Source organism: Drosophila yakuba, chromosome 2L (assembly GCF_016746365.2).
Source record: "Drosophila yakuba strain Tai18E2 chromosome 2L, Prin_Dyak_Tai18E2_2.1, whole genome shotgun sequence".
Classification (NCBI taxonomy): domain Eukaryota; kingdom Metazoa; phylum Arthropoda; class Insecta; order Diptera; family Drosophilidae; genus Drosophila; species Drosophila yakuba.
In genome coordinates, this window is record NC_052527.2 from 18,493,151 (window position 1) to 18,519,975 (window position 26,825).

At 47.7% G+C, this 26,825-nt stretch overlaps 7 protein-coding genes across 12 annotated transcripts; 3 read left to right on the forward strand and 4 right to left on the reverse strand.

Moving 5' to 3' along the window:
- Nucleotides 1-596: 596 nt before the first annotated feature.
- LOC6528806 (late embryogenesis abundant protein ECP63) lies at nucleotides 597-9,863 on the reverse strand. 3 transcript variants are annotated; one of them, XM_039370602.1, is made up of 4 exons: nucleotides 9,663-9,863; nucleotides 8,766-8,777; nucleotides 2,062-2,244; nucleotides 597-1,501 (listed from the first exon to the last, which is right to left on the reverse strand). In XM_039370602.1, the coding sequence occupies exons 1-4, from the start codon at nucleotides 9,679-9,681 to the stop codon at nucleotides 1,011-1,013; spliced, it is 705 nt and encodes a 234-aa protein (XP_039226536.1). In that variant the 5' UTR covers nucleotides 9,682-9,863; the 3' UTR covers nucleotides 597-1,010. The 3 variants fall into 3 exon arrangements, with proteins under 3 accessions (XP_039226536.1, XP_002089838.1, XP_015054258.1); XM_002089802.3 differs by lacking the exon at nucleotides 8,766-8,777 and having other exon boundaries at nucleotides 9,663-9,862; XM_015198772.2 differs by lacking the exons at nucleotides 8,766-8,777; nucleotides 9,663-9,863 and adding an exon at nucleotides 2,339-2,489.
- Nucleotides 5,121-6,277, forward strand: LOC6528807. The gene is made up of 2 exons (XM_002089803.4): nucleotides 5,121-5,303; nucleotides 5,397-6,277. Exons 1-2 carry the CDS (start codon nucleotides 5,166-5,168, stop codon nucleotides 6,213-6,215), a joined length of 957 nt encoding a protein of 318 aa, XP_002089839.1. The 5' UTR covers nucleotides 5,121-5,165; the 3' UTR covers nucleotides 6,216-6,277.
- Nucleotides 7,035-8,249, forward strand: LOC6528808 (CCR4-NOT transcription complex subunit 3). The gene is made up of 2 exons (XM_002089804.4): nucleotides 7,035-7,241; nucleotides 7,325-8,249. Exons 1-2 carry the CDS (start codon nucleotides 7,089-7,091, stop codon nucleotides 8,150-8,152), a joined length of 981 nt encoding a protein of 326 aa, XP_002089840.1. The 5' UTR covers nucleotides 7,035-7,088; the 3' UTR covers nucleotides 8,153-8,249.
- A 558-nt stretch (nucleotides 9,864-10,421) lies between the features above and the next one.
- Nucleotides 10,422-11,086, forward strand: LOC6528809. Its single transcript, XM_002089805.4, has 2 exons — nucleotides 10,422-10,568; nucleotides 10,633-11,086. Exons 1-2 carry the CDS (start codon nucleotides 10,461-10,463, stop codon nucleotides 11,026-11,028), a joined length of 504 nt encoding a protein of 167 aa, XP_002089841.1. The 5' UTR covers nucleotides 10,422-10,460; the 3' UTR covers nucleotides 11,029-11,086.
- Nucleotides 11,062-12,862, reverse strand: LOC6528810. The gene is made up of 9 exons (XM_002089806.3): nucleotides 12,706-12,862; nucleotides 12,560-12,652; nucleotides 12,397-12,506; nucleotides 12,246-12,340; nucleotides 12,061-12,189; nucleotides 11,856-12,007; nucleotides 11,655-11,799; nucleotides 11,351-11,601; nucleotides 11,062-11,293 (listed from the first exon to the last, which is right to left on the reverse strand). Exons 1-9 carry the CDS (start codon nucleotides 12,769-12,771, stop codon nucleotides 11,174-11,176), a joined length of 1,161 nt encoding a protein of 386 aa, XP_002089842.1. The 5' UTR covers nucleotides 12,772-12,862; the 3' UTR covers nucleotides 11,062-11,173.
- A 124-nt stretch (nucleotides 12,863-12,986) lies between these two features.
- Nucleotides 12,987-17,335, reverse strand: LOC6528811 (centrosomal protein of 131 kDa). The gene is made up of 8 exons (XM_002089807.3): nucleotides 17,041-17,335; nucleotides 16,752-16,973; nucleotides 15,304-16,699; nucleotides 15,128-15,245; nucleotides 14,924-15,061; nucleotides 14,445-14,865; nucleotides 13,558-14,213; nucleotides 12,987-13,502 (listed from the first exon to the last, which is right to left on the reverse strand). Exons 1-8 carry the CDS (start codon nucleotides 17,065-17,067, stop codon nucleotides 13,076-13,078), a joined length of 3,405 nt encoding a protein of 1,134 aa, XP_002089843.2. The 5' UTR covers nucleotides 17,068-17,335; the 3' UTR covers nucleotides 12,987-13,075.
- Nucleotides 17,336-17,981: 646 nt separating this feature from the next.
- Nucleotides 17,982-26,529, reverse strand: LOC6528812 (nucleoporin NUP159). Of its 4 annotated transcripts, XM_015198770.2 has the most exons (3): nucleotides 23,327-23,429; nucleotides 18,715-19,781; nucleotides 17,982-18,678 (listed from the first exon to the last, which is right to left on the reverse strand). In XM_015198770.2, exons 2-3 carry the CDS (start codon nucleotides 19,717-19,719, stop codon nucleotides 18,322-18,324), a joined length of 1,362 nt encoding a protein of 453 aa, XP_015054256.1. In that variant the 5' UTR covers nucleotides 19,720-19,781; nucleotides 23,327-23,429; the 3' UTR covers nucleotides 17,982-18,321. The 4 variants fall into 4 exon arrangements, with proteins under 4 accessions (XP_015054256.1, XP_015054257.1, XP_015054255.1 ...); XM_015198771.2 differs by lacking the exon at nucleotides 23,327-23,429 and adding an exon at nucleotides 26,381-26,529 and having other exon boundaries at nucleotides 17,982-19,781; XM_015198769.2 differs by having other exon boundaries at nucleotides 17,982-19,781; nucleotides 23,357-23,457.
- Between the last annotated feature and the right edge of the window lie 296 nt (nucleotides 26,530-26,825).

Here is a 26,825-nt window from a genome sequence, read left to right on the forward strand (position 1 = left end):
CAAAAGTTTCGCTCACCCACTTTGGATCTGTGAAAGGTTCTGTATTGAAAAGGTTCTGCAGGAAGTGGAAGGGGGAAATTATAGTCGAAAACCCGCTTCTTTGTCTTAGAACGGGTCTTTCATTAAAGGTATTGTATATAACTGAAATATACTTACGAGTATTTCTTCAAAATAAGTCCAAGGAAAACATTATTTTCTGAACCACCAATTTCAAGTTAGGTCGGTAATTAAATAGGTAACCCAATAAATATATCAAGTATTCTGTTGTTATTACCTAATACCTTTTTGAGACTTGGAATAATCTGTTTTCTCTTTTAAATCAATCGGAAAAAGGCAGAAAACACAAACACTTGGATTCCCTGTTTTCCAACCATTGAAAGTGCTTAGCTCACATGTAGATGGCGCTTTATCCGCTTGTAAATTCAGTGTGGCCAGATTACCTTTTTCAATACATTACTTTGGGCGCTCAATTCAAAATGTATTGTGGAAACGAATGCTGAACTATTCATATAATAAACACTGCATCAGTATTTTTGAACATTATAATGAGCTGCACTGTGCCACAGTGCACCCCCAATTCAAAGACCACAATTCAAATTCGAGTCCAATATATTAAAAACACATTTGCAATGTATTGTGCAAGAGTTAAAAGGTACTTAATCATACATTTCTACATAAACAGAATATACGTATATTAAAAGCATACTCGGCGCAGCTGTATACAAAATATCAAATGCCTCAAAGTAACAAAAGTCGACCGAAGAAGAACAGATAGGATCGCATGGGTTAATTACACATTGAACGGACAGAGATGTGCTGAAATGCTCACATCAAAAGCAGCGGCTGCAAAACAATCCTCCCGCGCGATACTCCAAAAATAAGTGTATATATATGTATATTCAATTGAGGATTTAGCAATCACATTACTGGCACTCGTTACATTGAAGCAATTCCCTTCTGTTTTTGTATCCAAAGCATTTTCACATCAACACATTTCTAAGGCAGACTCCTTACTTCTGGCCCAGATGCAGCTTGCCCAGCAGGGCGTTGGCCTGCTGACCGGCGGACTCCTGGGCCTGTCCGGCCGCATCCTGGACGGTCTTCTCGACGGACTGGCGCTTCTGGTCGACGTACTGGTTGGCCTCCTGCAGCTTCTGGTCCACCGTCTGGCTGGTCTGCTTCAGAGCCCCGTCGATGGCGCCCTCCGCCTGCTTCAGCTTCTGGTCCGCCACGGTCTCGGCGGCCTTCACGCTCTTGTTGATGGCGTCGTTGGCCGCCTTCTTGGTCTGGTCCACCGCATTGGCGGCCGCTCGCTGGGAGGCCTCCGCCACGTTGGCCGCCACCTGCTTGGAGTTCTGGGCCACGGCCGCCGCCTGCGCCACCGTGTTGTCCACCGCCTGCTTGCCCTGGTTCACGGCTCCGGCGGCACGGTTCACGCCCTGGTCGATCGCCTGACCCGCCTTCTGGGCCTCGGCGGTGGCCAGAGCAGCTGCTTCCTTGGCTGTTTGCAAAGCATGATATTAGTTGGAACTGCTTTGAAATATACTGAAAAAGTGGACCTAGAGATCTGCATATCTATCGAATGGGAAGGTTGTTTAAGCAAGCAGAGAGGCTTTCTTTAGTTATAAATCTTCATCACATTAAATTGTTTTCACAATCATTGCAATATTTCCATATTTATTATGAGATGTTTTCGAAAAGGCGAAACTTTTCCTTGGAAACAAGTATTACGTCAATGCGTTACTAACGAAACCCATTTATTATGTGCCCTTGTGTTTGAAATGCCAAAAAGTTTTGCGTATCGGATAAATTGGAAATGGAATGCTAATGAGATAACACTTTTAGCAAGAACTGATAGCTGATTCTGGAAGTTATCTCAAACGTGCCTCATTCAATTGTTTTTTTGAAAAAGAATTTTTCAAAGTATTTTAGAAAATGGAAGATTTTGTACAACTTTAGAAGCACAACTCCTAAGCCAATTGCTGTTGTAAGACATCTTGTAGATGGAAACCTTATAGATATTTCTTTCTCCGCTCCACTTTTTCGAATCTCGCTACTCACCCGTGCTGGCGGCCAGCTGCTCGGCCTCGCCCTTGGTCTGCTGGACGGACTGGCCCACCTTCTTGGCCTGCTCCTCGGCTAGCTTCTGGGCCTCGGCGGCCTTCTCGTTGGCCAGCTTCTCGGCCTCATCCTTCTTCTTGCTGAAGAGGTTGGCGGTCTTGTCGCCGAAGTTCTTCAACGAAGCTGCGGATTAAAGAGGAGTGCATTGTAGATCCTGCTTGAGCTGTAGGTGGAGGTGTAGGTGGAGGAGTAGGTGGACGTGTCTGGGTGGGATTACTTTGGTTTTGGCGACTGGGAAACATGCTGACTGGCCCTCTGAATGCTAACTAAGCTCTGGCCTGGCGCCAATGATAATTTATAGCCTGATTGCAATCAGCGGGATGAGATTTGAGATTCCAGATTCCAAATTCCAGACAGGTAATTGCCGAAACATAAACAAAGCAGCTGGAGCATGAACTATTTACATGACTAAATCGAATCGATTAGACGGGGACACTTTCCTATAAATAGCATCAATAGAAACTGCGCAACTAGGGGCTGCTGAAATCGTGATCGCCAGCCCCATGGCGTCAGCCTTAAAATTTGAGGCACTCAGTCCGCTCAGACTTATATTCGCAATTCGCAATATTCGCATTAATAGAATATAATAATTAACGAGCGCCAGCTTTGCATTCACTTGGAGTGACGTGTGCGCCCACTCGAATAGAAACATTGTGCCACTATAGTTTATAGTTTACGAACTCGCAACTCGGAACCGGGTGCGAATCGGTTGGGCGAAACGGACGAATCGGAAACGGGCGGAAATGGCCGAGGAATTTCTTTGTAATATATGTATGCGAATGAGGCAAACAAAGCGCAAGTATTCAAATTATTCGGCATATGTGATGTCATAATGGTGCGGTTTATTCACGCTTTCTGATTGTGATCGGCAATGTGTTTATTCCGACTCGGTTCTCTCAATAATCCCAAAGATACTTTAATGGCCCCTCCATTCGACTCACTTCCAAATAATTTAGTTTCGATCAATTTCGTTTCGCATTTAATGGGCCAAAATGTGCGAAAATAATGGTTTCTATTCTACTATTTCTGGGCATCGAGACTAAGGAATGTGTGGGCTCGGCTGAGGTGTTGAAATAACGTTTACTGCTCCAGAAAAACAAGCTGAATAAAAGGAATTCAAACATTTCAAATGCTAATGGCTACGGAGTGTATGTGGCATTGAACTTGCTCAGCAATCTAGAATCTAGCAATTAAAGCGGAAGGAATCGTGCGATCTACACTGTACAATACCAGCTATATGTATGAATAGAGGGGAATCATGCATTGCTAAATATATTTGCTGTGTGCTGTTTTCGAAATTAAAATCGTATTAAAAGGTACTTAAAACACATTCGCATATATGTATATACGTTGTTAAACCTTATGATAAGTTACTAAAATGGTAGCTACACGAATAAGGCAACTGTAGTGTTTAGTATTCCCCGCCAAGTCCTTTGGATATAACTTAATGGCTAACACACGCGGAATTCCTAAGGCAGCAGCCCCATTTGGGGCATTTGCGTAATAAGACGCATTTTGTTCTTCAGTCTCAACCCGAAACTGTGGCGAATTGTGGTCAATACTGGAAACCGGCTTAGAAGCATGGCCAGAAGGCAACACAATGAGCCCAGACTCTCACAGCCTCTGGCGTCGTTTCTGTTTCTGTTTCTGTTTTTGTTTTGGTTCGGTTGCTTTTAGATTGTGATTTTGTTTTCTGATTTGTTTTGGTCGATGTCGCACTCGCAGCTCAGATAATGCGCCGAAGCCTCTGAATAGAGCAAAACCTGTAGCTTGAGCCCAGCTCGGAATTGACACACACACAAAGATATAGACAGGGAATGAATATCTATGAGTAACTGCGATTTGAGGTCTGGCGACTCACGTTCCAAACCAGTTCTGGATGCCCAAAAGAGCTACAATCCGTGATGAATCGATGGAGCTACTGTGGCCGCTCTTCCCGCTGTTGCCACATTTGTTGTTGCTGATGATGTCATGTGGGATACAACAGCGCAATCGAGATATAATATACCAGAGAACTAGAACTATATACGTATGTAAGTGAGAGCCGCGCGTGGCAGAAAGGGTGGCGTGGCACTCACACGCCCCACGAATCGAAATTGTTTTGGCCCCCACGAATCGTCATCCGGCCGAAGGTCGTCTGAGTCAGCTGGCAGCAGAGGAGGTGGCCAGAGGGGAAGGGACTCGTGTCCTGGCCACGGACAATCCGCTGGCTGATGTCACGACCCTGCCAGGTAAATCAATAATCGGGGAGGACAAGGCCGGGTCAGACATCTAGCCCTTTGGGCGGGTTATGCTAATGGCTGCGAATGAAGTCACTGGAGTCGATCGAGTCTCAGAACATGATGCCAAGCGTTTAGAGGTGGGGAAGATTACCAGCGAGTTCTTAGCCAGCAATTAGCTCACTTTTGCAGCCACAAATTGAAGGCAGGACAAGTCAGGCTCAAAAGTTTATTTAAGGAGAACAAACTCTACTTTAAATCCATCTATTACAATCACTTTTGCTGAGGACGCCTGCTTATCCAACTGCTACTCCTGATGAAGGAAGCACTAGAAGGTTCTACTCAGAAGGTTCTAAGGTCTGTTCCTTATCTCAGATACCATATAAACTTCATATGACTTTATATTTAGAGGGGTCCAACTCATCTATTTAAATTTCTTTGATGTTTATATTTTGAGTACATTGAATGACTGTGCACATTATTACGACGATGAACTGGAATCAAGGAACTTAGAGGGTTAACATTACTGGCAATTACAGCACCCCCGCCACGTTCCAGCTCGTTTTCTTCAAGTGTATCTAATAGCCAATTAAATTGAATGACCCTAAACCTGACCCACTGGCGGGTGACCAAATTAGCCCACGACATTGCCTTGGCGTGGGCATTCCGGAGGCATGGACTTGTAATTGAATTGGCCATGCCGCCGAAGATGCCGCTCCACCTCCAACGGGCTCCAAATCGATTGGGCGCACTGCTGGCCAGCGGAGGATATAAGTACAGGAGGCGATCGGAGCCGGCCACTGTGCACCGGCGGAAGCGAGCGAAATGAAGCATCTCCTGACTGCACTCGTGGCCCTGCTGAGCATCCTGCCGCGGGGCGAGCTCCTGGGATCGGGACCGCCCTGCCCGCGTCGCTATCTGCGCAGGATCAACGGCAAGTGCTACTACTTTTCGGTGAAGAAGGTGAGCCTTGGTCGCAGCTTTGATCACCTGTGATCGAACGACTCATATCGTGTGGAGCTAGGCATTAATACGATCTATTATTACCCCCTTGAGATGAACTGGTTCGGCGCCCTGAACAACTGCTTACGCAAGGGCCTGACCCTGGCGGACTTGAGCAACCAAAGGGACTTCGATGGAGCCATCGGGTTCCTGAGTGGCCTGGGCAACACGGAGGACTTCTGGTTTGGGGGCAACGATCTGTACCACGAGGGTCGCTTCCAGTACATCAGCAGCGGACGGCTGGTGCGCTACTACAGCAACTACAGCAACGTGCTGCCCCTGGAGCACTCCGAGTGCGACGACTGCCTGGAGGTGAGGATCCGCTCCGAGATCAACATGGTGTCGGCGGACAACTGCCACGAGCGGCAGTACTTCATCTGCTCGGAGCGCTACTGCCAGGACTCGGACGGCGGCAAGAAGCCGAAGCACCACAGCCACGAGCACTTGCATCACTTCCACCACGACATTGGCGAGAGTGGCGACGGCGAGGTGGAGGAGGAGGAGGGGGACCACGACCGCCAGGACCCCATCGCCAGTGGCTCAGCGGAGCAGCCGGAGCCGGACTCCGAGGATGCAGCCGTGGCCCTCGACGTCCCGGATGACGATCAAGTGGAGCAGAATGGCGTCTCGGTGGCTCCGGGAGCGGAGGAAACAAAACCCGTTGGCGTAACTGGCGAGCCAGAAGCAACTGCTGCCCCCGGCGCTGCAGATGGAGCAGCTTCTCCAGCAGCAGAGGGAGGCACCCCCGCCGGCGCAGCTCCAGCTGCCGAGGGAGCAGCCACTCCTGCCGCCGAAGGAGCAGCCACACCCGCTCCAGGAGCAGAAACCCCCGCCGCCGCAGCAGCCGAGACTCCGGCGCCGCCAGCAGCCTGATCTGCACAACTTCCCAGCTGAAAGCCGCAACTATCGATTCAAAATAAAAGCCAGCAATAATATTACCAGTTGTTTTCACATCTTCACACTCAACTGCAGGTCGGCAACTTGGGTACATCAATGAAATTACAGATACGCCAAATTATGATTATGCCAAGTTTAAATAAATGTCAATCGAAAAAAGGTTCTATCTTTCAAATAAATCAAGGGGAATGTGCGAAAATCGTGAATGTGTTAGGTATTATGGGTATGCAGCGACCCATATCAGTTTCTTAAATGGAAAGTTAGTTCTATGACAACTTATTTTGATGAATATTTAAATACTCGAATATTTGATCAATTGAGTAGCTTAGATTAAAGTGAACTTAAACGAGAATTTCATTTCAGAGACGCAGATGTTTAAACAGTCATAAAATCGCTGTAATGTTACTTATTATTATGTGGAAGAACTTCAAGTCGGAGCTCCCCGATTGACCACTTAATCGGACAGTAATTGAGTCCCAGAGCAACCTGAATGCAATACAGTTGAATACAATTGCTTCATTTATTGAACCCTCTTCAGATGGCAGTGAATCCGTGCACTTCTTCATCCGAGAGGGAAGTCCGACCAGTACCAGCATAGTTTGGATACTGATGGTGACCGAGAAACCACCGACAGAAGCAGCAACCCCCGGGCATCACCATGTCCAATCAATATTCATCAATTTGATGCACTCCACCCGGCGATAAGAGTGCTCTGCTTGCTTCGCTAATGCAAATTGGTCACTCGCCGATAATGCAGATGCCACGCCCACGAAAGGGTATATATAGAACAGGGGGCGGCACGCATGCCTACAGTTTGGCTGGACAGGTGCCTCAGTTTTGCTGGCAGCCATGAGGATCCTACCGATAGTGATTCTGGCCTTGATGGCGGTCCATTCCGGCTGCGGAAAGAAGCAGGGCAAGAAGGCCAAGGACAAGGGTCCTTGTGGTAAGCCCTATCTCAAGGAGCTGAACGGAAAGTGCTTCTATGTGGGCGTCAAAAAGGTGGGATAGCCCTTTTCAGTGCCACCAAAGATATCACCAAAGAGTCCCAAAATAACGATGTTTCGCTTGAAATGTATTGGCAGATCAACTGGTTCGGGGCCCAGAACAACTGCCTGCGCAAGGGCCTCAACCTGGCCGACGTGTCCACGGTGGAGGACTTCAACGCGGTGGTCCACTACATGACGTCCCAGTTGGGATACGACGACTTCTGGTTCGGAGGCAACGACCTGCAGTCGGAGGGCCGCTTCAAGTACATTAGCAACGGGAAACTGGTGCGCTACATGGGCGTCTCCCCCATAGTGGAGCCGACTCAGCGGTCCAACCTGGACGACTGCCTGGAGATCAGGATCCGGCCCAACGTGACCGTCGTCCTGGACGTGAACTGCCAGGAGAAGAAGTACTTCATCTGCGAGCAGAACCAGCTCAAGTGCGCTGTGCCCGCGGCGGACAGCGGGGATGGGCAGAAGCACAGCCACGAGCACTTGCATCACTTCCACCACGACGCCGGCAAGAAGGAGAAGCAGGAGGCGGGGATCAAAGAGCAAAGTGTGGAGAGCGATTCACGGCCAGCTGACAATTCGAATTCAACGGAAATCGGGGTCTCGGAGGAGAAGAAAACGGAGGGCGCGCCGTCTGGAGGTGATGGTGGTGGCACCACGGAGCCGGTGTTCGAGAACGGCATGGGAAACGCGGGGGCCACCAACGCCGAGGAGGCCCAGACGGTGCCGCCAGCCGGGGGTGCGAGTGCCTCCACGGCGGCAGAAGGCACTGAAGCAGCCACGCCCGCCCCGGATGCGGCCACTCCGGCGGCAGGTGCCCCAGCGGAAGGAACTCCAGCCGCCGAGGGCGCCACTCCTGCACCGGCAGCTCCGGAAGGCGGGGCCACACCAGCACCTGCTCCGCCGGCCTGATCGCACCAACCCACCAACCGGGCGCACCAATAGACACCTAGGGAATCGAGGAATGTTTGAGCTTTCACCAAATAAATTTGAGTTTTAACCACATGAAGATCCATTGGGTTTCAGTCCATTCAAGTTATTGGAAATAGTTTCCCAATGGCATTGAAATGATATACATTAGTGAGAATGACATACTAGAATAAAAAACCGGCTTGTTCCTGTATGAAGTACTATTCAAGTAGTGCCATTATTTCAAATTTGATATTTTACACCATTATTTTCTTCCTTTTTAAGAAACATGCTTTCAAACTCTCCGCAGAAACCATTTCATTTTAGGATAGTTCTTTTAAACAAAACTTTAAGTGGAAATTAAAAACATAAAAATTTCTGAAAGATGGTTTCGTCTAGCTTTTTAGGTGATAGTCCCAAGGCAAGCTAAACATAGAAGATCAAAGTGCTGAGTAGGAAAAAGATGCAGCTACTAAATGTTGAAATGTTGGAATGTTGGAATGTTGAACTACGCAGTCGGTGAGGAATGTCTGAGTAACACTATCAGGTTATCAGATTATCAGATTATCAAGGTAATTTTAATTCAGTGGAAAGTTCACCACTCGGGGTTACTTACATTTCGATGCATCTGTTTGGCATTGATTGGGAACAGATAACAGATAATATTGAAAAGCATGTTAGGAATAAAATTTACATATAGTCCGTATAGTAGAACCAAAGTGCCCATCTCAAGTGGCAATGCTTGACCACGCGGTGCTCAAGTGGTAACTATTGGCGGAGGATTTCGGAGATCGGAGATCGGAGGCGGAGCTGGACGATGGAACTCTGGGGCTTTGCACCCACTTCCAGGAGCATAAGTGGGCCAGAGCCCCAAGCAAACCAAACCAAACCAACAGCACAACCCCGAAGATACAAAGTATATATGCCTCAGATTCGTGTTGCTTAGTGTGTATCTGGGCAGCTATAATTATATACGTATCATCGTTTTGGCTTTGGGTGTGGGTGTGGGATGGGATGGGATGGGATGGGATGGGCCAGCGAGAACGGCAACTCGTAGTCCATTTGGAGCTACATATAACTGCGCCATAATTGGCTTACGTATCATCCACGTCGTCGTCATCACCGCCATCGCCACAATCATCACCATCACCAGAGCCAAGCCAGCGGAGCCGGATAATTAGGTTGTAGCCATTGCTACCCGTATCGGATCGGACACGCCCGGTGGGCCAACCCCACCCGACCGCGGATCCAAGTCCCGGGTGGCCAGCTGCTCCAACTACCCGACTCCGACTCTAACTCCGACTCCTGGCCGCCCTGGTGATGATGTAACTGCAACTGGAGTCCTCCACTGGGTTATATGCTGACCGCGATAACCCACTCACTGCACATATATCATCCGAGTAGCTGGATGTATCGGATACACATACGAGCATACGTATGCCAGACCCAAGATTTCTAATTTCGAAACTTTCACAACAACGTTGGCTTTTGGCTGGCTTGGCTTTTGTTTTACCTGAAATCGAGCTGAACATTCTGAAACCGTCGGGTTTTTCTCGGCCGTTGGAGTCGAAGAACTGAACTGATGCTGATTTTCGGGTTCTGCGTTTGATCGGATGGAATTCGAATGTGTTCAGATTTATTTGTGTTCAGCGGACTTGGTATTTCTGGTGGAGCGCGTTTATTTTTAAACGTCCGACTGCGTCGAGAGCACAGAAACGTATAAATATAAAGTCGAGGAATACTACTAAAAAGTAACATGGCATTAGCAGAAGTTGAGGAAATTGCTAACAGAATTATGTGAGTGTAGACTTTCTGCTTAGATAGCGGATAAAAACTGGATAACTGTTGGTTAGCAGCACAATAACAGTAGCAGCGCAGTCCACGCAAGAAGAGCGTAAAATTTGAATTGAAACAAAAGAGAAATTTTGAAGCAGCTTGTTTTTTCTCTCTTCTCTGTGTGATTTCATTTTAAATTGAATTGGCCACTAGATGGCGCCTTATTTCGAAAACCGAGAGTCGAGGTGCACTTGTTCAGTGCTGCCAACTTTGTTCAAGCAAAAGAACTGTTTCAGCTTTGTAGTTTTGAAACAAATAATGACTAAGCGGGGAAGTAAACTAAATATTTAATCTCTAGGCTAGCAATAAGTATCTTCATGGGGTACATGCCTCAGGCAGAAGCAAAGAAAATAAGAAAAGTAGATTACTACCAACCTCAATTGATTGCGCCATGGTTTAACGACATTAGCGGGCTATACGGAATAAGCCACTTTCGAAATCCAACAGTTTTACTGAGTACAACAAACCGAACACAATGGGTCAAGTGCTTAGGATTCTTAGCTGTCTTCAAATTTTGCTGCTGCTTTTACGCACTGATGAGGCGAATGCAAAGGGAATATGCCTTTATTTCAGTGAGAAAACAGTAAGCACTTCATTAAAGTCTTCAGGCTCAGCAGTTAGGAAAATATACAAAATATCCAATATAGGCTACTTGGTTTGGTGCCCTGGCCATCTGCAAAAAGCTGCACATGTGTTTGGCCAATCTGGACACCGAAGTTACCCTGATCCAAATGAATACTAAAATGGACAACGAAGAGCACGAGTACTGGTTTGGACTGAATGCACATGAAAAGCCCAACTTCAGATACGTGTCAAACAACAAGTCCATTGAGTACTCCCCACTCAACTCCAAGCTCGTGAACAATGAAGGATGCGCCTATGTTAAACACCAGCAAGACTTTTTCAAATTCGAGTCCGCAAGCTGTCACGAGCACAAAAGATTCATCTGCAGTAAAACCGACGAATGCGATGGGGTTAGCATGAAACATGGAGATTCAAAATGTGTTATAACCGAAGAGCAACAAGAAATTGTGGCCTACTAACCTATAGTTTACTGCAGGCAAATAAATAAACTGTTTTGACAGGCTTCACCATAATTTACTTAAATGAGTTTCAGTGTTCAGTGCAGTTATAAAACGAAGGATATTCGGTGAAGTTGACTTTCCTAAGACTAGTACCACCTGTTATCTAGTCTGCGGAAGCCTTTCGCTTTGCTGCCGATTTCAGTTGAGCTGCATGAGCCCTGCACTTTGTTTTGTAGGCCTGCACCAGACGACCACCAGGTGAAATGGCAATTGACACATGAATCTGGTGGAACGTAATCAATAAGTACAATTTCATCAAATTATTTATATTTTGTATCACCTCCAGGTATTGCAACTCCTTTTCGAAAGGTAACGACTCCTCCAAGAGCCTTAGCACTGTCTGAAACTTTTCCGGGCCCAGTATGTACGTCATTTCACCAATGTTCTGCTTGTACCACTTCGCATAGTTGTCCAGATTCATCTGAACATTCATGGTTGAGGCAGAAGCAGCTCTTGCAGTCAGCAGCAAATGAAGCAAGGACTGCATGGAGGCCATGGATGCAGTTTGCAGAAGTCTGTTTTTCAGATACTCTGCAAGGAACGGAAAACGTTGCCTGGGTTTTAGACTACAGAGAGCAATATACTTTTAATGTATGTGGTGGTTTCAGGATTGGCTGCACTGGCGATGGATTGTACCAGTATCAGGTAGAACTTCCACTGGTTGAAGTTGTCCGTGTTTGACTGTTTGAATAGGTATTGAAGGGCTGCCTCGTGATGGCCAACAAACAGCTGCAAGTAAGATTCATTTAACACAAGATACGTAGCCCGTTTCAGGAAAATATTACCTTATCGCAAAGGTGCTTTACAAAGGTTAGTTCGTCGACGCCCTCATTTATCCAGGCGCTAAAGCTGGCGAATGCCTCGCCGACATTTTCCGATCGGTGAAGGTCCAACAGGGTACCTAAGTGCATGTTCACACACACATTTAGCGCTTCATCTGAGGGGGTTCACGTTTAGTTACATATGAAGCAATGGAGTACAAAAAAACACCTGGCATGGTTTTGCGCAAGAACTCCACATATTCCAAACTGCATATTTTGGGATTGCCAACCAGGCCGGAATAGAGATTCCCTAAAGCGGTGGTCAGTATTAGGGTGAGCTTCATCGCAGAGTCGACATCTGAGGGTGTATAAATCATTTTAAAAGGGAAACCAGGCAGAGTCAGGGAAACCAACCATAAGCCGCCGACAAGAAAACATTTGCGAGGAGTTCGAACTCGGATTCCAGGAATATGATCAAGTCCACCTGCAGTTGATCGGAGTGCTCCTTGCTGTGAATTCAGTTACGGATAAATGGGATGCCCTCATCTAGTAGCTTCCAACCCACCTGAAGATGTATTCTGTGGCCGTCAGGATTCGGAGTTCCTGCAGCTGGCGAAGCACTCGATAGCTGCCGACATTCGCTGGCAGTTGGCAGAAGAACTTGGAGGCCAGAAACTGCACAGAAAGGTGTTACTAATAACTTATATACTTATAACTTATATACTCACCTTTTCTGTGCCATTCAGAATCTTCAGGAGCTCGGCAAATTCGTATTTTTCCAGAGATCCGAGTTGTTGAATTCCGCACTGCTTTTCTATGATCTACGACTTGCGATTAAAATTAACTCATTGATTGTGTAGATTGAGTTACCTACCCTGCAAACAAAGCCAAAGCTATTGCCGATATTTGTAAATCTTCTATTTTCCAGCAGATCTTCCATTTTGCGCTTCTAATTGTAAAAACATTCAAAATGCACCAATATTGTTTTTGTTGACCCGCGTGCAGTGTTGCCGCCACTCATGCGGTTAAAAATACATCGCTTTGAGGGAAATCGATAATTTATAGCACGACTATCGATTTCGTAAGGAGCACAAAGTAGCCGTTACAATTATTTAAGCCCATGTATAAATTGCAAAATGTATTTTTATAAATATCTTATATTTTATGAAATCATATTTAAGCCTGTTGTCACTCATTTATCAAGTTTCCCTAATATTATTTTGCTTGCTATTTCGATTAACGGTCTATTTAACACAGTAATCCTTGCGCTGTTGTCGTATGACAGCGTTAAGCTTCAAGCACTGCTGTCTGAGGGCATCGTTGTCGCTTTTCAGGATCTCAATGGTTTCCTCCTGTCGCTGGATGGTCTGGTGAACGCGCTTTTGAAGCTGCTCCATCTCCTGCTTGTGGCGTTCGTTTAGCACTCCCAACTCGCTCTGAATGTCCGCGTTGAGGTTATCCCGCAGTCTGTCCCGCTCCATGAGGATGTCGCCGCACATCTTCTTGCTGTGGCTCAGCTCCAGTTGCAGCTGCTTCACCTCCGCCTGGCTGTTCCGCACCTGGGCATCCGCCTCCGCCAATTTGCCGCGGGTCTCCGCGTACTTCTCCCGCAGCGACTTCTCCACGCTTTCGGCCAGAACCAAATCCTTCTCGTACTTCTCCTTGAGCCGACTGAAAAGGATGTGCTTAGCAGGGGACTCATACCATTTGGCCTGCATATACTCACTTCATCTTTAGCTCGTGCTCCTCACTGTGCTGCAGTGCGTCGGCCTCCATCCGCACCACCAGTTCGTCTAGCTGGCGATCTCTCTCCGCCCGGTAGTGTTGCCTAATGGCGTTCTCCTTCTCCGCCTGGGCCAACTTGGTCTTGTTTTCGTGCTCCGACTTCCACAGCTCAAAGTCCGCCTGGTACTGCTGCTCGACGGTGTTGATGCGGTTTTGGTACTTCTCCTCCTGCTTGGCCATCCGTTCCTGCATTTCGAACTTGGCCTGCTCCAGCTCCTGCTCCTGTTCCCGCAGAGCCTCTTGCCTTCTGACCTGGTGGTCATTCTCCCGCTGCCGTAATTCCGTCTGCAAGCGCTCCCGCTCCGCGGCGAACTCCTCGGTCAGCTTCTGGCGCTGTTCCGCCTGCGTCCTCTGCTCCTCCTCCAGCTGGCGCTCGAACCGCTCCCGGATGGCAGTTCGCTCCTTCTCGATAATGGCCTCTCGATCTTGGGCGCAGCTCTCACGGATGCTGGTCTCGATCTGCTCGTGTTTCGTGCGTGCCTCCTCCAGGGCGTCTAGCAACTGCATCTGGTGGGTGCGCTTTAGCTCTGTCACCTCACGTTGGTGGTCGCAGTTCATCTTGTTGATCTCCGCCTCCAGGCCTTTAACCGTAAGTTCCTTTGAAACAAATTTAATTGGGGATTATTAATATAATGCTATGTAACTCTTATAATCTTCTGGACCCTATCTTAGTTTTAGTTTTATAGCTCTAAAAATATATTATAATAATGATTACTGATCGAATGGTGGAATATTCCCAGGCCATTCTTTCTCTGAGCTGCATTGAAAGCCAACGACAATCGTGACCTTAATGCTAGTCCTCTTCTACGGTTCATTTCTATAACGAACCTTAATCTTCTTGGTGTTCTCGCGCACCCATCGCTCTCGCCGGATCTTTTCGCCCGCCATAGTGGTCTCCTTGGTCCTGGCTAGCTCAGTTTCCAACCGGTGCTCCCAGGCCTGGTTCTGGCTCTCCAGGCGACGCGTGAGGGCCGCCACTTTTTCGCAGAGGGAGCCCTTGTCCTTGAGCAGCTGCTCGATGAATCGCTGGTGCCGTTTAACCACTTCCTCATAGTGCTTCTTCTGATCGCGCAGTTTGGCGGCGGCAGTGGACTTTTCCGCCCGCAGGCTCTTCTGCTTTTCGCCACGCAACTGGAAGACGTGCTCCTTGGACATATGGATGGCATTGGCCAACTCATTGGCCCGCAAGCTCAGGGCAATGACCCTCCTGGCAAGCTGGTGGTTGGGCAGCATCAGCAACTCAGATAGCCTGGATGGAAGGGGCAGTTAGTTATGAGCTTCTAGGGAACCCAAGAGACTTCACTCACTTGGGCACCTCGTCGGTGACATCAGGCTCCACGACGAACTCCACCTCCGATCGATTGCTATCCGGTATGGAACGACGGGTTTCCATCAGCGTCTTGTCGCAACTGCTCTCCACATTGTTCAGGTAGGCCAGGATGTCCCTGTTAAGTGTTGTAGTGAGTAGTGAGTATTAGTGGGTGGCCACATGGTAAGTCATATTTACTTACTTGTACTTATCTCCACTCTCGGGAACTGCTCCTTCACTCACCGTACCTGTGTCGGCAGTGTCACAGCGGGAATCTAGTTTCAGGTTCAGTTCGCTGGGGATTCGCTCGGAAAAGTTGTCTGCCAACGAAACCAAATATGAATAATGCTTCATGGAAGGTCCAAGTCGGTAACTTACCCCTTTTCTTGTCCTCTTCGATTTCCTTGATGACAGACACTATTTCATCATATGTCGAATCCCTGGAGTCCTCATTCGACTTTAGGGACAATTGGGAGGCGCTATCATTGTCCTGTGCCTCGTCCAGGTCTTCCAGTCCCTGCTTGTGCTTGTTATCAAATTGCTTCTGATCCTGCATGCTCATCCAGCTGTCCACCTTGTCGAGATTGTACTCCGAGAGTTTCCGCTCCTCCCGCAGGCTGCCCACACTAATGGCCTTCTTCAGCTTACCCAAAGGAGCTGGATTGGTTGTGGACTTGGTCACCTTGGATTTGGTGGTCCTGGCAATGGGATCTGCACTGGCGGGCTTTACGTTCTCCTTTTTCTTACCCACAAAAGGGGGTGTCGAGGCCACCTTCAGGTAGTTATTAATGACAGCGTCGGAGCTGCCGTGCCCAAAGGACCTCCTATCATCCTGCACCGCTGGCAAAAAATTATTCTCAGCCCCGAAGTTTCTTGGGTTCGCCCCTGATCTGTAGGAGGTTGCACCGTTGTTGACAGAGGAAGGAGAGGTGGCCATGTTCTTGGTCTCGGACAGATTGTTCTGCTTCTCCTTAGTGGGAGAAGCGTACTTGTCCAGATAGTTGGGAAGCATCTCGATGTTGTTCAGGGTGTCAGTTCCCAAGTGGTTCTTGACCACCTGAACGCCCTCCACAGCCTGTTTGTACTCCCTTATTACATCTAGCTCCGATGAGGGGGCCTTTGGGAGAGTGGGTGTGGGATTGGGTTGCCCCACCAGTTTGGAGGACTCCACAAACCGGCAGCTAGGCGCATCGCAGGCACACTTAACCTCCGATGCCGATGCCTCATTGGTGCTTGTGGTGGAAGAGGATCGCGTGCTGCAAGTACAGTTCTCCGAAGGACACTTTGGGTACTCGTAGGTCTCCGCCAGAACTTCTCCCTCGGCAGCAGTGGATCCGAAGTGCACGGACTTTTTCTGACCAACGGGATCAGTCTGTTCCACCTTACTCAGGAAACTGGGAAGAGTTAGAGGCCCCGGGGCTGAGATACTGGGACGCACCTCCTGCTTGTCATTATCGCAGTCACTGGAGTCCAAGTCCGCGTGCATACTCGGCTTGCTGAAGGACACCCTTCCCGGAAGATCTGGCTTGGCGGTGCGCTGTAGAAGAGCCCCGTTACTGAGGCCCTGAGTTCCGGAGTAGGAGGAGTAAGATTTACCCTTCTCACCACCTGACATGGTGACCAGGAACTGCTCCCCCTCCTCGCTGCTGTCGGGGGTGCGTTTGTGGAGCGAGTAGTCGGACTCGGAGGAGTTGCAGGTGCTGCGGCAGAGCCAGCTGCGCTTGATGGGCTCCTCCAGCAGGGATTTCAGCAGGTCGTTCGAGGAGACTTGTCGCTGAAAGCAGCTATTACAACACCGACCACCGCAGGGTGCTTTGTCCACTCACCTTTCCGCCGATGCGCAGCTCCTTCTCACCAAAGTAGGTGCTCAACCGACGACCGAGCTTGGGGTCCGCCGACTGAGGTCGTCCCAGGAAAGGCGAGGAGCGACTGCGCTGCTGCAGGAAGTTGGCCGAGCGGGGCCGGAAATGGGGACACGGACTGTGGAGAGTCGTCAGCGAACGACTTGTGTACTTGGGCTTCGTTTTTTGGCGTGTGGCGAGGTTTATCTGTGGTTGACCCCCTCTTAATACATAATCCGCAAGCAGTGGAATATATATGTAGTTATGGACGTACCTGCGAGCCCTTAAGACATAAATCCATAATAGCTTAGAATTAGGCACTCATCTAGATAGTTTTCGAACTGAATGCCCTGCCATAGCCTACTGGGTTTCAAGCCGGACTAACTCCAGTTTGTTTTGGCCAACGCGGAAAACCGCCACCACTTTCATATCGATTAAACGCATGTGCTAGCCACGAGGGTCAGGAGCAGGCCAGATGTTGGTCAGCACTGCAACCCCCGAAAAGCGGGCGGGTCGGAGTTGACATGGTTACCCTGCTGGTGAGCCATACAAGCCATCTCAACCACCTGAACCACCTGACCCACCCTCGATCGCGGGAACAGGTGTCGCGTCCTCTCCATGATTCACCACTCCGGCCCCACTCCACGCGACTATTATTTTATTATTATTCGTGTCTCCCAATCAATCACCGACTATCGCACACGGGCAAACCAGCGGAATCAAAGCAATTAATCACGGAGGGCAACTGATTGCGACTGGAGCATATCGATGCGAAGGTCACCGCACGGGGTTCAATGCTAGACACCGGCAAACACTTTCGGTTTTCATTCACCACGACTAGGAACCACTCCCTGAGCTCGTGGTCTTAGCACTTTCGGGGGCGTTCGGCAGCCAGCGGTATCTGGTATCTGCACCGACTTATGGAGCATTACCCTGACTAATTGTAAACATATCTTGGGTATTTGCGAGGAACGTGGTAATTCCCCATGCATCAATGCTGACTTTACAATAGCGCCATTTCAGCATTCCCCCAACATCCCCACGGCCAGTTGGTGCCTCTGGTGCAAACAAAAATAGTGTTATCTTTGTGGAACAAGTTAAGGTACTCTACGTGAAAGTAAATACAGTAAATACACACTTGTGGTGGAGTACCTTTATCGAAGACCATCCCGAGTGCCCGAGAGGAATATTCCAGCCCAAAGCAAAGCCGCGTTCTCAATATTAATTAATAATTTATTTAAATAAAGCAAATGGTGTCTATTGCAATACACGTAGTTTGGTCTAGAAAGTCCCGAAAAGACGCTTTGGGGACCCGGCCTCCATGGGTGGCTCTATGGGGGATTAGGACATTTCGACTCCAACTCCAACTCCATTCTCGATACTGACTGATGCGCGAAGCATAAAATTAAATTTGGCAACATTTCTCGTAATCAACTTAGCAGCTAACACAAAATACAACACAATATAGTTGATGGTTTCTTGTTTAACAAACAAATTGCACTACTCCTCATCCTGATCCTGATCCTCTTCCTCACGATACAGGTCCGCCAATCTCCTAGTCCGTCCTCAGCACGGGCGTCACCTGAACCTCGTTTTGCTCGTCGCTCTGGATGTCGAACTTCAGTTTGGTCAGTTCCTTGAGCTCCCCATTGGATTCGGCGGGCACCTCGCTGACCACCTTCACGGTATCGGGATACTTGTTCTCCCCGCTTCCCAGCTCCTGCGAGAAGCTGACCACGGTCTTGGGTTCGTAGTTCACTCCCAGAGCGCCACTGGGATCCGGAGTGGGTATGCTGGGTCCGTCGCTGCTCTGTCCGTTGGTGTGCGAAATGGTGATGGACTCCTCCTCCTTCTGGCCGTTGGTGGCAGGAACAGCCTCCTCTTCCTTCTGGCCATTTGTGGCAGGAACAGCCTCCTCTTCCTTCTGGCCATTTGTGGCAGGAACAGCCTTCTCTTCCTTCTGGCCATTTTGCACGGGGGTAGCTGGCTCTACCACCTCCACCTTGGCTTCCACGGGAGCCGGGGCTTGGGTGGGCTCCTCTACCACGGCTTCTGCCTTTCGTTCGGCTGCCACCGGCTCTGGAGTTGGTTCTGGAGCGGGCTCGGGGGTGGCTTCTACCTCCGTCTCATCCTCTCCTGCCACTGCCTGGTTAACCTCCTCAATGGCCTTGGCCACCTCCTCGGCCGCCACGTCAGAGTTCTTTGGCTCCTCACCGTGTCCATTGCTTACAATGGCCTCTGGTTCGGGTTCAGTGATCAGGGCTGAGGTGGTGACAGCGGCCACCAGAGGCTGGGCCTCCACCTCCACCTTCTCCTTCTCCTCCTCCTCAACTTTCTCGGCTACAGGAGCGGGAATCTCGAGGGCGGGCACTATGGCCGGACTGGCCATGGTCTCCACGAACGAGGTGCGGTTGGGCGAGTCCGGCGAGATCATTACGTGCGTGAAGTAGCCGCTGCGCCGGCTCTCGAAGTCCAGCACGTTCTCCTTGGCCAGACGCTCCTGGATGCGTCGCTGGCGCCTGATGAATTCCGGGACGTTCTCGTCCTCGCCGTCTGCGGGAGGGGGTGAGTCCGCCAGCTTAGGGCGCCGCAGGACGACCTTGGCCACCTCATTCTCCGTCTCCGAGGTGCCATTGCCATTGGCATTTGCATTGAGGACATTCGAGGGCTTGAAGACTCCGTTGAACTTGGTGCCCACTATGAACTTCTGGTTGTTGGCCACGCTGCTGTTGGCGCTCTTGTAGGCGTTGTAGTTGTTGTTGGCGCTGGGCTGGGCGGACAGTGGGTTTGCGTTTCCGTTCTCGTCGATCTTCGGCGACTTGGCGATGGTGAAGTTGGGCTTGCCGTGGCTGATCAGCAGCTTGGTGGCCGGCGAGGGCGTCTTGTCCGGCAGAGGCGAGGGCAGTCCGCTCCGGATCTGTATGCTCGGCTTGTTGTTGATTGTCTCGGCCATGTCTGTCTGCCTTTGAATGTGGTCGCGATCGGAGCTTTTACTTTCCGTTTCCGTTGTTCACTCTAACGGTGAAAGAGAAGAAGACAAAGCCAATTAATAAAACATTTGGGAGCGCAAAAATTAAATCATTCGCATTCACATTCAATCATGCAAATTTGCGGCCATAATCATTTGAGGTGAAAGAGAAGAGAGCTCCGAGTAAAACGAAATGCGAATAAACCTCCGGCTAATTACAGCAATTTTGTTTGATTAGCTGAAAGTGACTTGAGGTTAGTAGCGGAATAATATCTTATCGCTGGGCCCTTAGCCTTTTACTGCTAAAACTTAAACTATATGTGTTTGCTCTGCTAACTCTTGACCAGAAATAAGAACTTTTACGAATGTTTGATTAGGTTCCACTGAAATGAAAGAGATGAGTCAGAAGTCTGGACAATAATTGAAAGCCTGTCAGTGCATCCGGGCGAACTTGGGAATTCACTTCAGGCTTTCCTCAGCAGCTTATCAATTTAAGGGGGAAAGAACCTTTATACTATTGTTAATATATTTTACAGCTTTCCATTCGAATCGCTTGCCAATCTGGTGATTAAAGCGCTTCGTTCTCCCAACTCACTTTCGCAAGCAAACAGTTTGCAATCGGCTCACATGGCGTATGCGTAATTACGCAACACCAGCCATTGGCAGTGGCAGTGAGCATTCCAGGGTCAGCCGCTGTCTACGTCTACGGGGGTATAGTAAGGCCCCCAAACAAATGCCGGTTGATTGCTGATAGAGCTAAACTTGCTTAAATATCAATTAGATCGATGGCACACTCAAATACCCGAGGCTTGTCCAAGCAAATGGACTGGCGCTAGGCTGGAAACCTAATCGACCGCCGGACCAGATCGATCAAGTCCATGTGACACTGGTGTCCATGCCGATGCCCATCAGTTGACCAACGCACGTACACTTTGCGATCGAAACTGATAGGAATACAGAGCACTTTCATTGCCAGCCCATTTCCATTTGCATTTTCCGTCGCTCTTCGACGGGCTAATTGAATTAAGAGCTGCACTTTATGGACGGACCTGCTTGCAACTCGTAAATTCCAGACGCATTCGATTGGCCGCGAAAGGTCAGCTCTCCGTTTCGCTTTTGATTACTCAGGGGCTGTTGATTAGCACTGAATATCTAGTTCTTTATGAGAAACGAGTTGGGACTTAACAGTTCAATTAGGAAAGTGTAGTTAGCTTTGGGAATTAACGATAAGCAAGTCTGCTCTTCATTTCCCTGGAAATGTGCTCACTAAGCAGGGATGGAGTACTGATATTGCTGGGGAAATCTCACTAGCCTGTCGTTCCTTGAAGTATTTATAGGCTTATATAATAACGCCGCAGTCTTTTAAGATTATCTACAGATACTTCAACTGAGGCAGATAGCTCGATAGCTCCGCCCGATTATAAAAGTGACACAGTAACTTAATTACTCCTCATTCAGCCTGGCAAGCTGCCCCACCAAAGAGTTTATTACAATTTTACCCCAACCTGTTATTGGACCCCATGACAAACAGTAAAACAATGTCTGGCACTGATAAAGGCGAAACGAAAACGAATTTGTATCCCAGTCTCGGATTTCGAGTGTTTCAACTCTGCCGCCTGGCTTACTGGCAAACGAGTCTTTTTTATTCGTTTCTGCTATTTTTTCCGACCGAGAGGGAGTGCTAATTGCGCACAACTGGGATGAAACTCTGGCCACAGATCGCTGGCACTCAGTTCCGAACAGCAATACTTTGCTTTCGCCCTCCGTTTGCTGTTCGAGTATTATTTTCCCACTTGGCTAGCCGGCAATCGACCAATTGGCCTTGAAATAGCTGTTGTGTACGCGGCATGAAGTGCACTGCTGGCTATTTTCGTTACCAATTTGCATAAGGTGAACGAGAGTGAAACACCATTGGAAACGGAACCTAGTGGAGTAGGAGTACCAGGGCTGGGGCTACTGGCTGCTCCATATCATAATAATTCGAACTGCCAACAGCTAATCGTGTGATTGCTTGGGTTCTTCAGAAGAAGAGGAGATGCCATGATGATGATATTTAAATTGCATATTTATAATCAGAAATGTTAAGCGTCTGGGATCATTACTCAAATGTCTTTTGGGATGTTTTTAGCCAAAATATATTCATCATTCATCTTCAAATAACGTTTATCATATTAAACGTATATTATTGGCAGCTTTTCCGCCTTTCTTAGCTTTAAGTTGAAATAAAGTATATAATTATAATTATACAAATTATATAAATTATATCATTTCTATCACAAAAGTTTCAAACATTCTTGAAGAACTTGAATCAAACTATTGAATAACTATTGATTACTCATGTGTTGTTTTTGATCATTTTGATAATTTAGCTGTTGATGAATGACGAAGCCATGATTACCATGAAACCCAGCTATATAGAAATGTTTTCCTTTTCGAAAGTGTTTGAATACCGTAAAACATCTTTTGTTCATCCGAGAGCAAAATCATGCGCTGAGCAAGATATTAAGAAATTCCCGACAATGCGAGGGAATGGCCACTTTCCTATGCCATTTCACCCGAATTCTTTGAATCTTCGAATCTCGCATTCAGGGTGTGAATTGAGTCGCTGAGATAAAACCAGGGGCCATAAAAGAGTCTTTGCCTTGGAAATTCGATTTGGACCTGCGTGAGTTGGGTGCGTCTATCACTCGGCGGATCAAATTAGATTCCCAGCCCCCTCCCGAACCTTTTTGGATCCACCTTGGCTCTGGTGCCTTGGGGCTTGGGGCCCTATGGAGCTGGTTTTGGTTGCAAACAAACTCGGTCAGCACTGTGTGAACTGGAAACAAGTACAACAATTGCAATCTGTTTACATCTCTTGGGAACATCTCTTGGTGCGGCTGATTTGGCCAAGAGGTACGGCTCTGCGGGCTCATAAAAATCAGTCGAAAGGGAGCCAGTCGGAGCGGTAATCTTATCAAAGGCATTGCCAAAATAGGGCTGATAAGCGGGCCAGCATAATCCGAAGCGATAAGGCTGCACTGGCGATTTGGCAACTTGGGAGCTGGTCACTTGGAGCACTCGGAGCACTTGGAGTATTACCCAATCATGTGATTAACGGCCCTAGAGAGCGCGAAAAGAAAGTGAAATCGGCTGGCATGAAGAAAACCATAAGTCGGAGCCCGAGTTCAAGGCACCTCAATGGATCTGCGGCGGAGAGTGTTTTGCCGCCTGGCCGCATAATTAGTTGTAAATATTTTCATACACATTTTATTTTATGGGATTTATGTGTATGAGGCGATGGTAAAGTCGAGAAAGCAGGGGGCACGTCGGGGAATGAGTTCCCTCGATTAGGGCCCGTATTTATATGGTGTGTATATTGAAGAACGTGTTTTAAACAACGCGCGACAATTCGTTATAGATGGCCAATTTAGCGGACAGTGGCCAGCGGCCACAAATGTCAAAGTCACGATCGTTGGGCGTAAGCGGCTTTTTCGCAGCGGCCAACGCGGCGTATGAGCGATCGTAAGGCGCTCAGACGATATTTACACGTTCGCAGGTTTTTCTCGAAATTATGACGGCACTGCGCTCTATTATTTTGGCACACACTCACACGCTGGAATGTCGGGGGATATGGACGCACCTATAATTGGAGGCTAACTGTCCGCTGCGTTACCGTAAAACGCCAAAACGTAACTGAATACTGAAAACTGAAAACAGAAACCTGAACGCTGAACGCGCAACTTCGAACGCCTGGAGTCGCAACATCGTCGTCGCTCGTCGGCTGTTATCGCTCTGCTCTTGCGCGTGTACGTGTAGCTGGCACACATATACTAGTTGTATGGCTGGCAAAATAAATACGAATTCGGTCCGAATGCCAGATATTCACCTGGAGAGCTTAATAGCCGTGGCCCATAGCAAAGTGCCCTGGAGGCGCCCTGCGTGAAAGGTGCGCGCCGTAACATCCCCCACGGAATAGCACCTTCCGGAAAACGAAGGTGATGTGTGTACATTACTTAATTGCCGGCAGATTATGCACCATCTGGACAGTGGAGCGTTTGGGCGCCCCAAAAGTGGACACTTCCGACGGGCGAAATGGAAGTGAAGCCACCAAACTGGCATTAACTGCGCCCGTGAATATTTACGCAGTTTACACGTGCTGCGGTCGCATGATCTGCTGATCGTGAATGCGGTAAGATCGCGATTATCTGTTTATTTGCTCGGCAAACGGGTACAACTCGCCGTTGACTCACAGTATTGTTTATTTGCTCAGCCCAATGGGTCAGCTTGGCAGGCCAATTGCTTTAGCCAGGCACCTATTTACGTTATTTACTCGGTTATTTAATAAGTAGATTACTGTACGACAGCAGCTACTACGGCTTATTTATAGAAAAGTTATTGTGGCTTTCGAACTGAATATTAACCAAAAGTATACAAAGTTACCAATAAAGCCAATAAAGCAATCCCATTTATATTTTTACCTTCTGATTAATTCATATCTTACAATATTGTAGCCCATTGGTTATTTAAGTTATCTTTATGAGTCGTTGGGAAAAAACTTTCTATTTTCAAATTGATTTCGAAAAAGAATAGAAACGTTTTATGTGGACTTCATACCGTCATATCGTCATCAAAAATAACATCAATACTGTACCAAATGAATTAAATAATGCTTTGCAAATAAATTCAGCCTAGTTATATAGTCTGTCAATACAGATAAGAACCTCTTGTATAAATCTTATAATTTGTTTTTTTACAATTACTGCATAATAAAGATAGTAAATGTTAATGATTTGGAAACATGTCTGTCAAGTTAAAGTAATATCTGACATAATTATAGAAATTTGTAAATATCTAATCTCATGTTGAATGAATATTTTATACTATTACGTGACTTTCAGTGTTTTCCAAAGGCTGTTCTCAAGTACGTCAGTAAAGATAAAAGTCATTAGGTAGGGGATTTTTAATATTGTTTAGCTTGTAAGGGTGGGTATTTCCTTTTGATTTAGAGAGTATTTTTAAGTAAAAAGGTTTAATCAACAAGTATAGACTTCTATTGAAACCCGATTTTTGATTTTTGACATATTAGGGGCTTCCTGAACTGAAGGTCGCATAAACATAATCACTAGAGTTCACCGAAAGAAATCAACACACGAAGCCATATCGGCGTGATAACTACATCCAACACCGAAATTTTATGGGCTGTGTTTGATTATTTTGCCGATAGCGGGAGCAAAGTGTGTTTGCCATTTACACGACTACGATTCTGTGGCCCAGACTGTGGCTGTGACTGTGGGTGTGGGTATGGGTGTGGATGGGGGTGCCATAATGCGAGGGCTTCCGCGCAAAGGCGACCGACCCATTTCCCCCGGGTGGCCGTGAAAATCTGGGGAGGGAGTGGCGGCGGGATGCGACAGAGTGGATTCGAATCCGAGCCTGAGCCCGAGCCAAACGGAACCGAACCGAACTGAACCGCACCGAACGGAACGGAATCGAAGTGAGTGGAGGGGGAAAAGCTGTTTAACCTGTGCCCGCGGGGAGTGGCCTGGCCCCAAAACGGAATGAATGCCCCATTTACAAACATGCTGCCCGGTCATCATAAGGCTGGAAAACTGGTAACTCGGCACAGAGAAAAATACAGCAGATATAGGTCATCGATTCGAGAGTTATCCACAACAATCTCAGAGGCTGAGGTTGAAATGATGTTGGAGTCTTCAAAATGCATCACTTTGTGGTTCTAGCATTGGCAACTGCTGTTTACGTTTACGATATTAACAATTTCATATATATGCAATAATTATCGAAGTGTTCAAAGAATGTGGAGTAAGGTAATGCAACTAGCTTAGAACATTATACATATATATGTATGTATTTTGATATTCCCCCAGTGTCGACCTGTTTTTCTAACCTAGAGGAGGATGCCAGTTTTGGCCCGTCAATCGATATGCTAATTACTGGGAGTCCAGAATTCAGCACTGCGCAACCCAGACCAGAACTCCATGGTCCATGTCTCCATACATCCACTGCCAGCTGCCCAGGCGGTGTTTGCACATCGTTACAATTACAATTACCCCGTCGAGTGCTTTACTTTAATGATCTATTTGCGAGCGCGGTTGAATAACACGCTAATTGACGACCAACACAGACGGACGTGCACTTGAGCCGGAGTCGCAGTCCAAGGCGGATTCCGATGGCGATTCGCATTTGCGGACTCGCAACCTTGACAAAGAAAATTTTCAATTAACGGCGCTTGCCAATTTGCGTACACTGCGCGAAAACAAAGCAAGAAGCGAAAGAGGAAACAGTGACACGCAAGAAAGCGGCACACGCAGTTCGTTAAAAACTTATTCATTTCTAGCAATTATGCCATAATGGCGATAGTTAACAAATTGGGTCGCTGGTGCTCCGAGCAAGGAACCCAAATTCTGGCCACTGCGTGATTGAGGGGCTAATCGCAAATGGCAAATAATATGGATGAAAGAAAACACATTGATTGGCTTGATTATGCACAATAAACCGGAGTCGGTGACTTTTGTCAGCTTTCCATTCGCTTATGGTAAATTGCTGGGCCCTGCTGCCAATTAAAATAGAAATTGTTGACCAGCCGAAAAGTCTGTCGTTTGCCTTGCATAAAAAATTAAAACTTCCACACACAAACGAAACATACGAATGGTTATTGCTATTGCTTTTTTGCTGCTGCTGCTGCTTCTGCTGCACGCGGTATAAAACTTTCGAATCTGCTGGCTTTGTTTCGTATGGGATCGGATCGGATCGGATTGGATCGGATCGGATGGGATCGGAAACGTTTGGATAGAGCAAAAACGCTCTGCACAGGCGCGTAACGTGTTTTCGACTGAGCTTGAGATCGCGACTGCGCCAACAGCAGCACCAAAAGCGGCAGCAACGCTCAAAGCAGTTTTAATGAATGAAAGCGCAAGTTTTTACTGCTTTGTTAGGCCAACAATGTGCACTTTTTGTGCGTACGCAACAAAGCCTGTCCTTTGAGTTCACACACAAAAGACGAGCAAAACAAAGCGAAAAACAAAATTACTTTTTGGCCGAGTGTCGTCTGCCATTTGAATTCGATAACAACATAGAGGTGCCTATCGGCA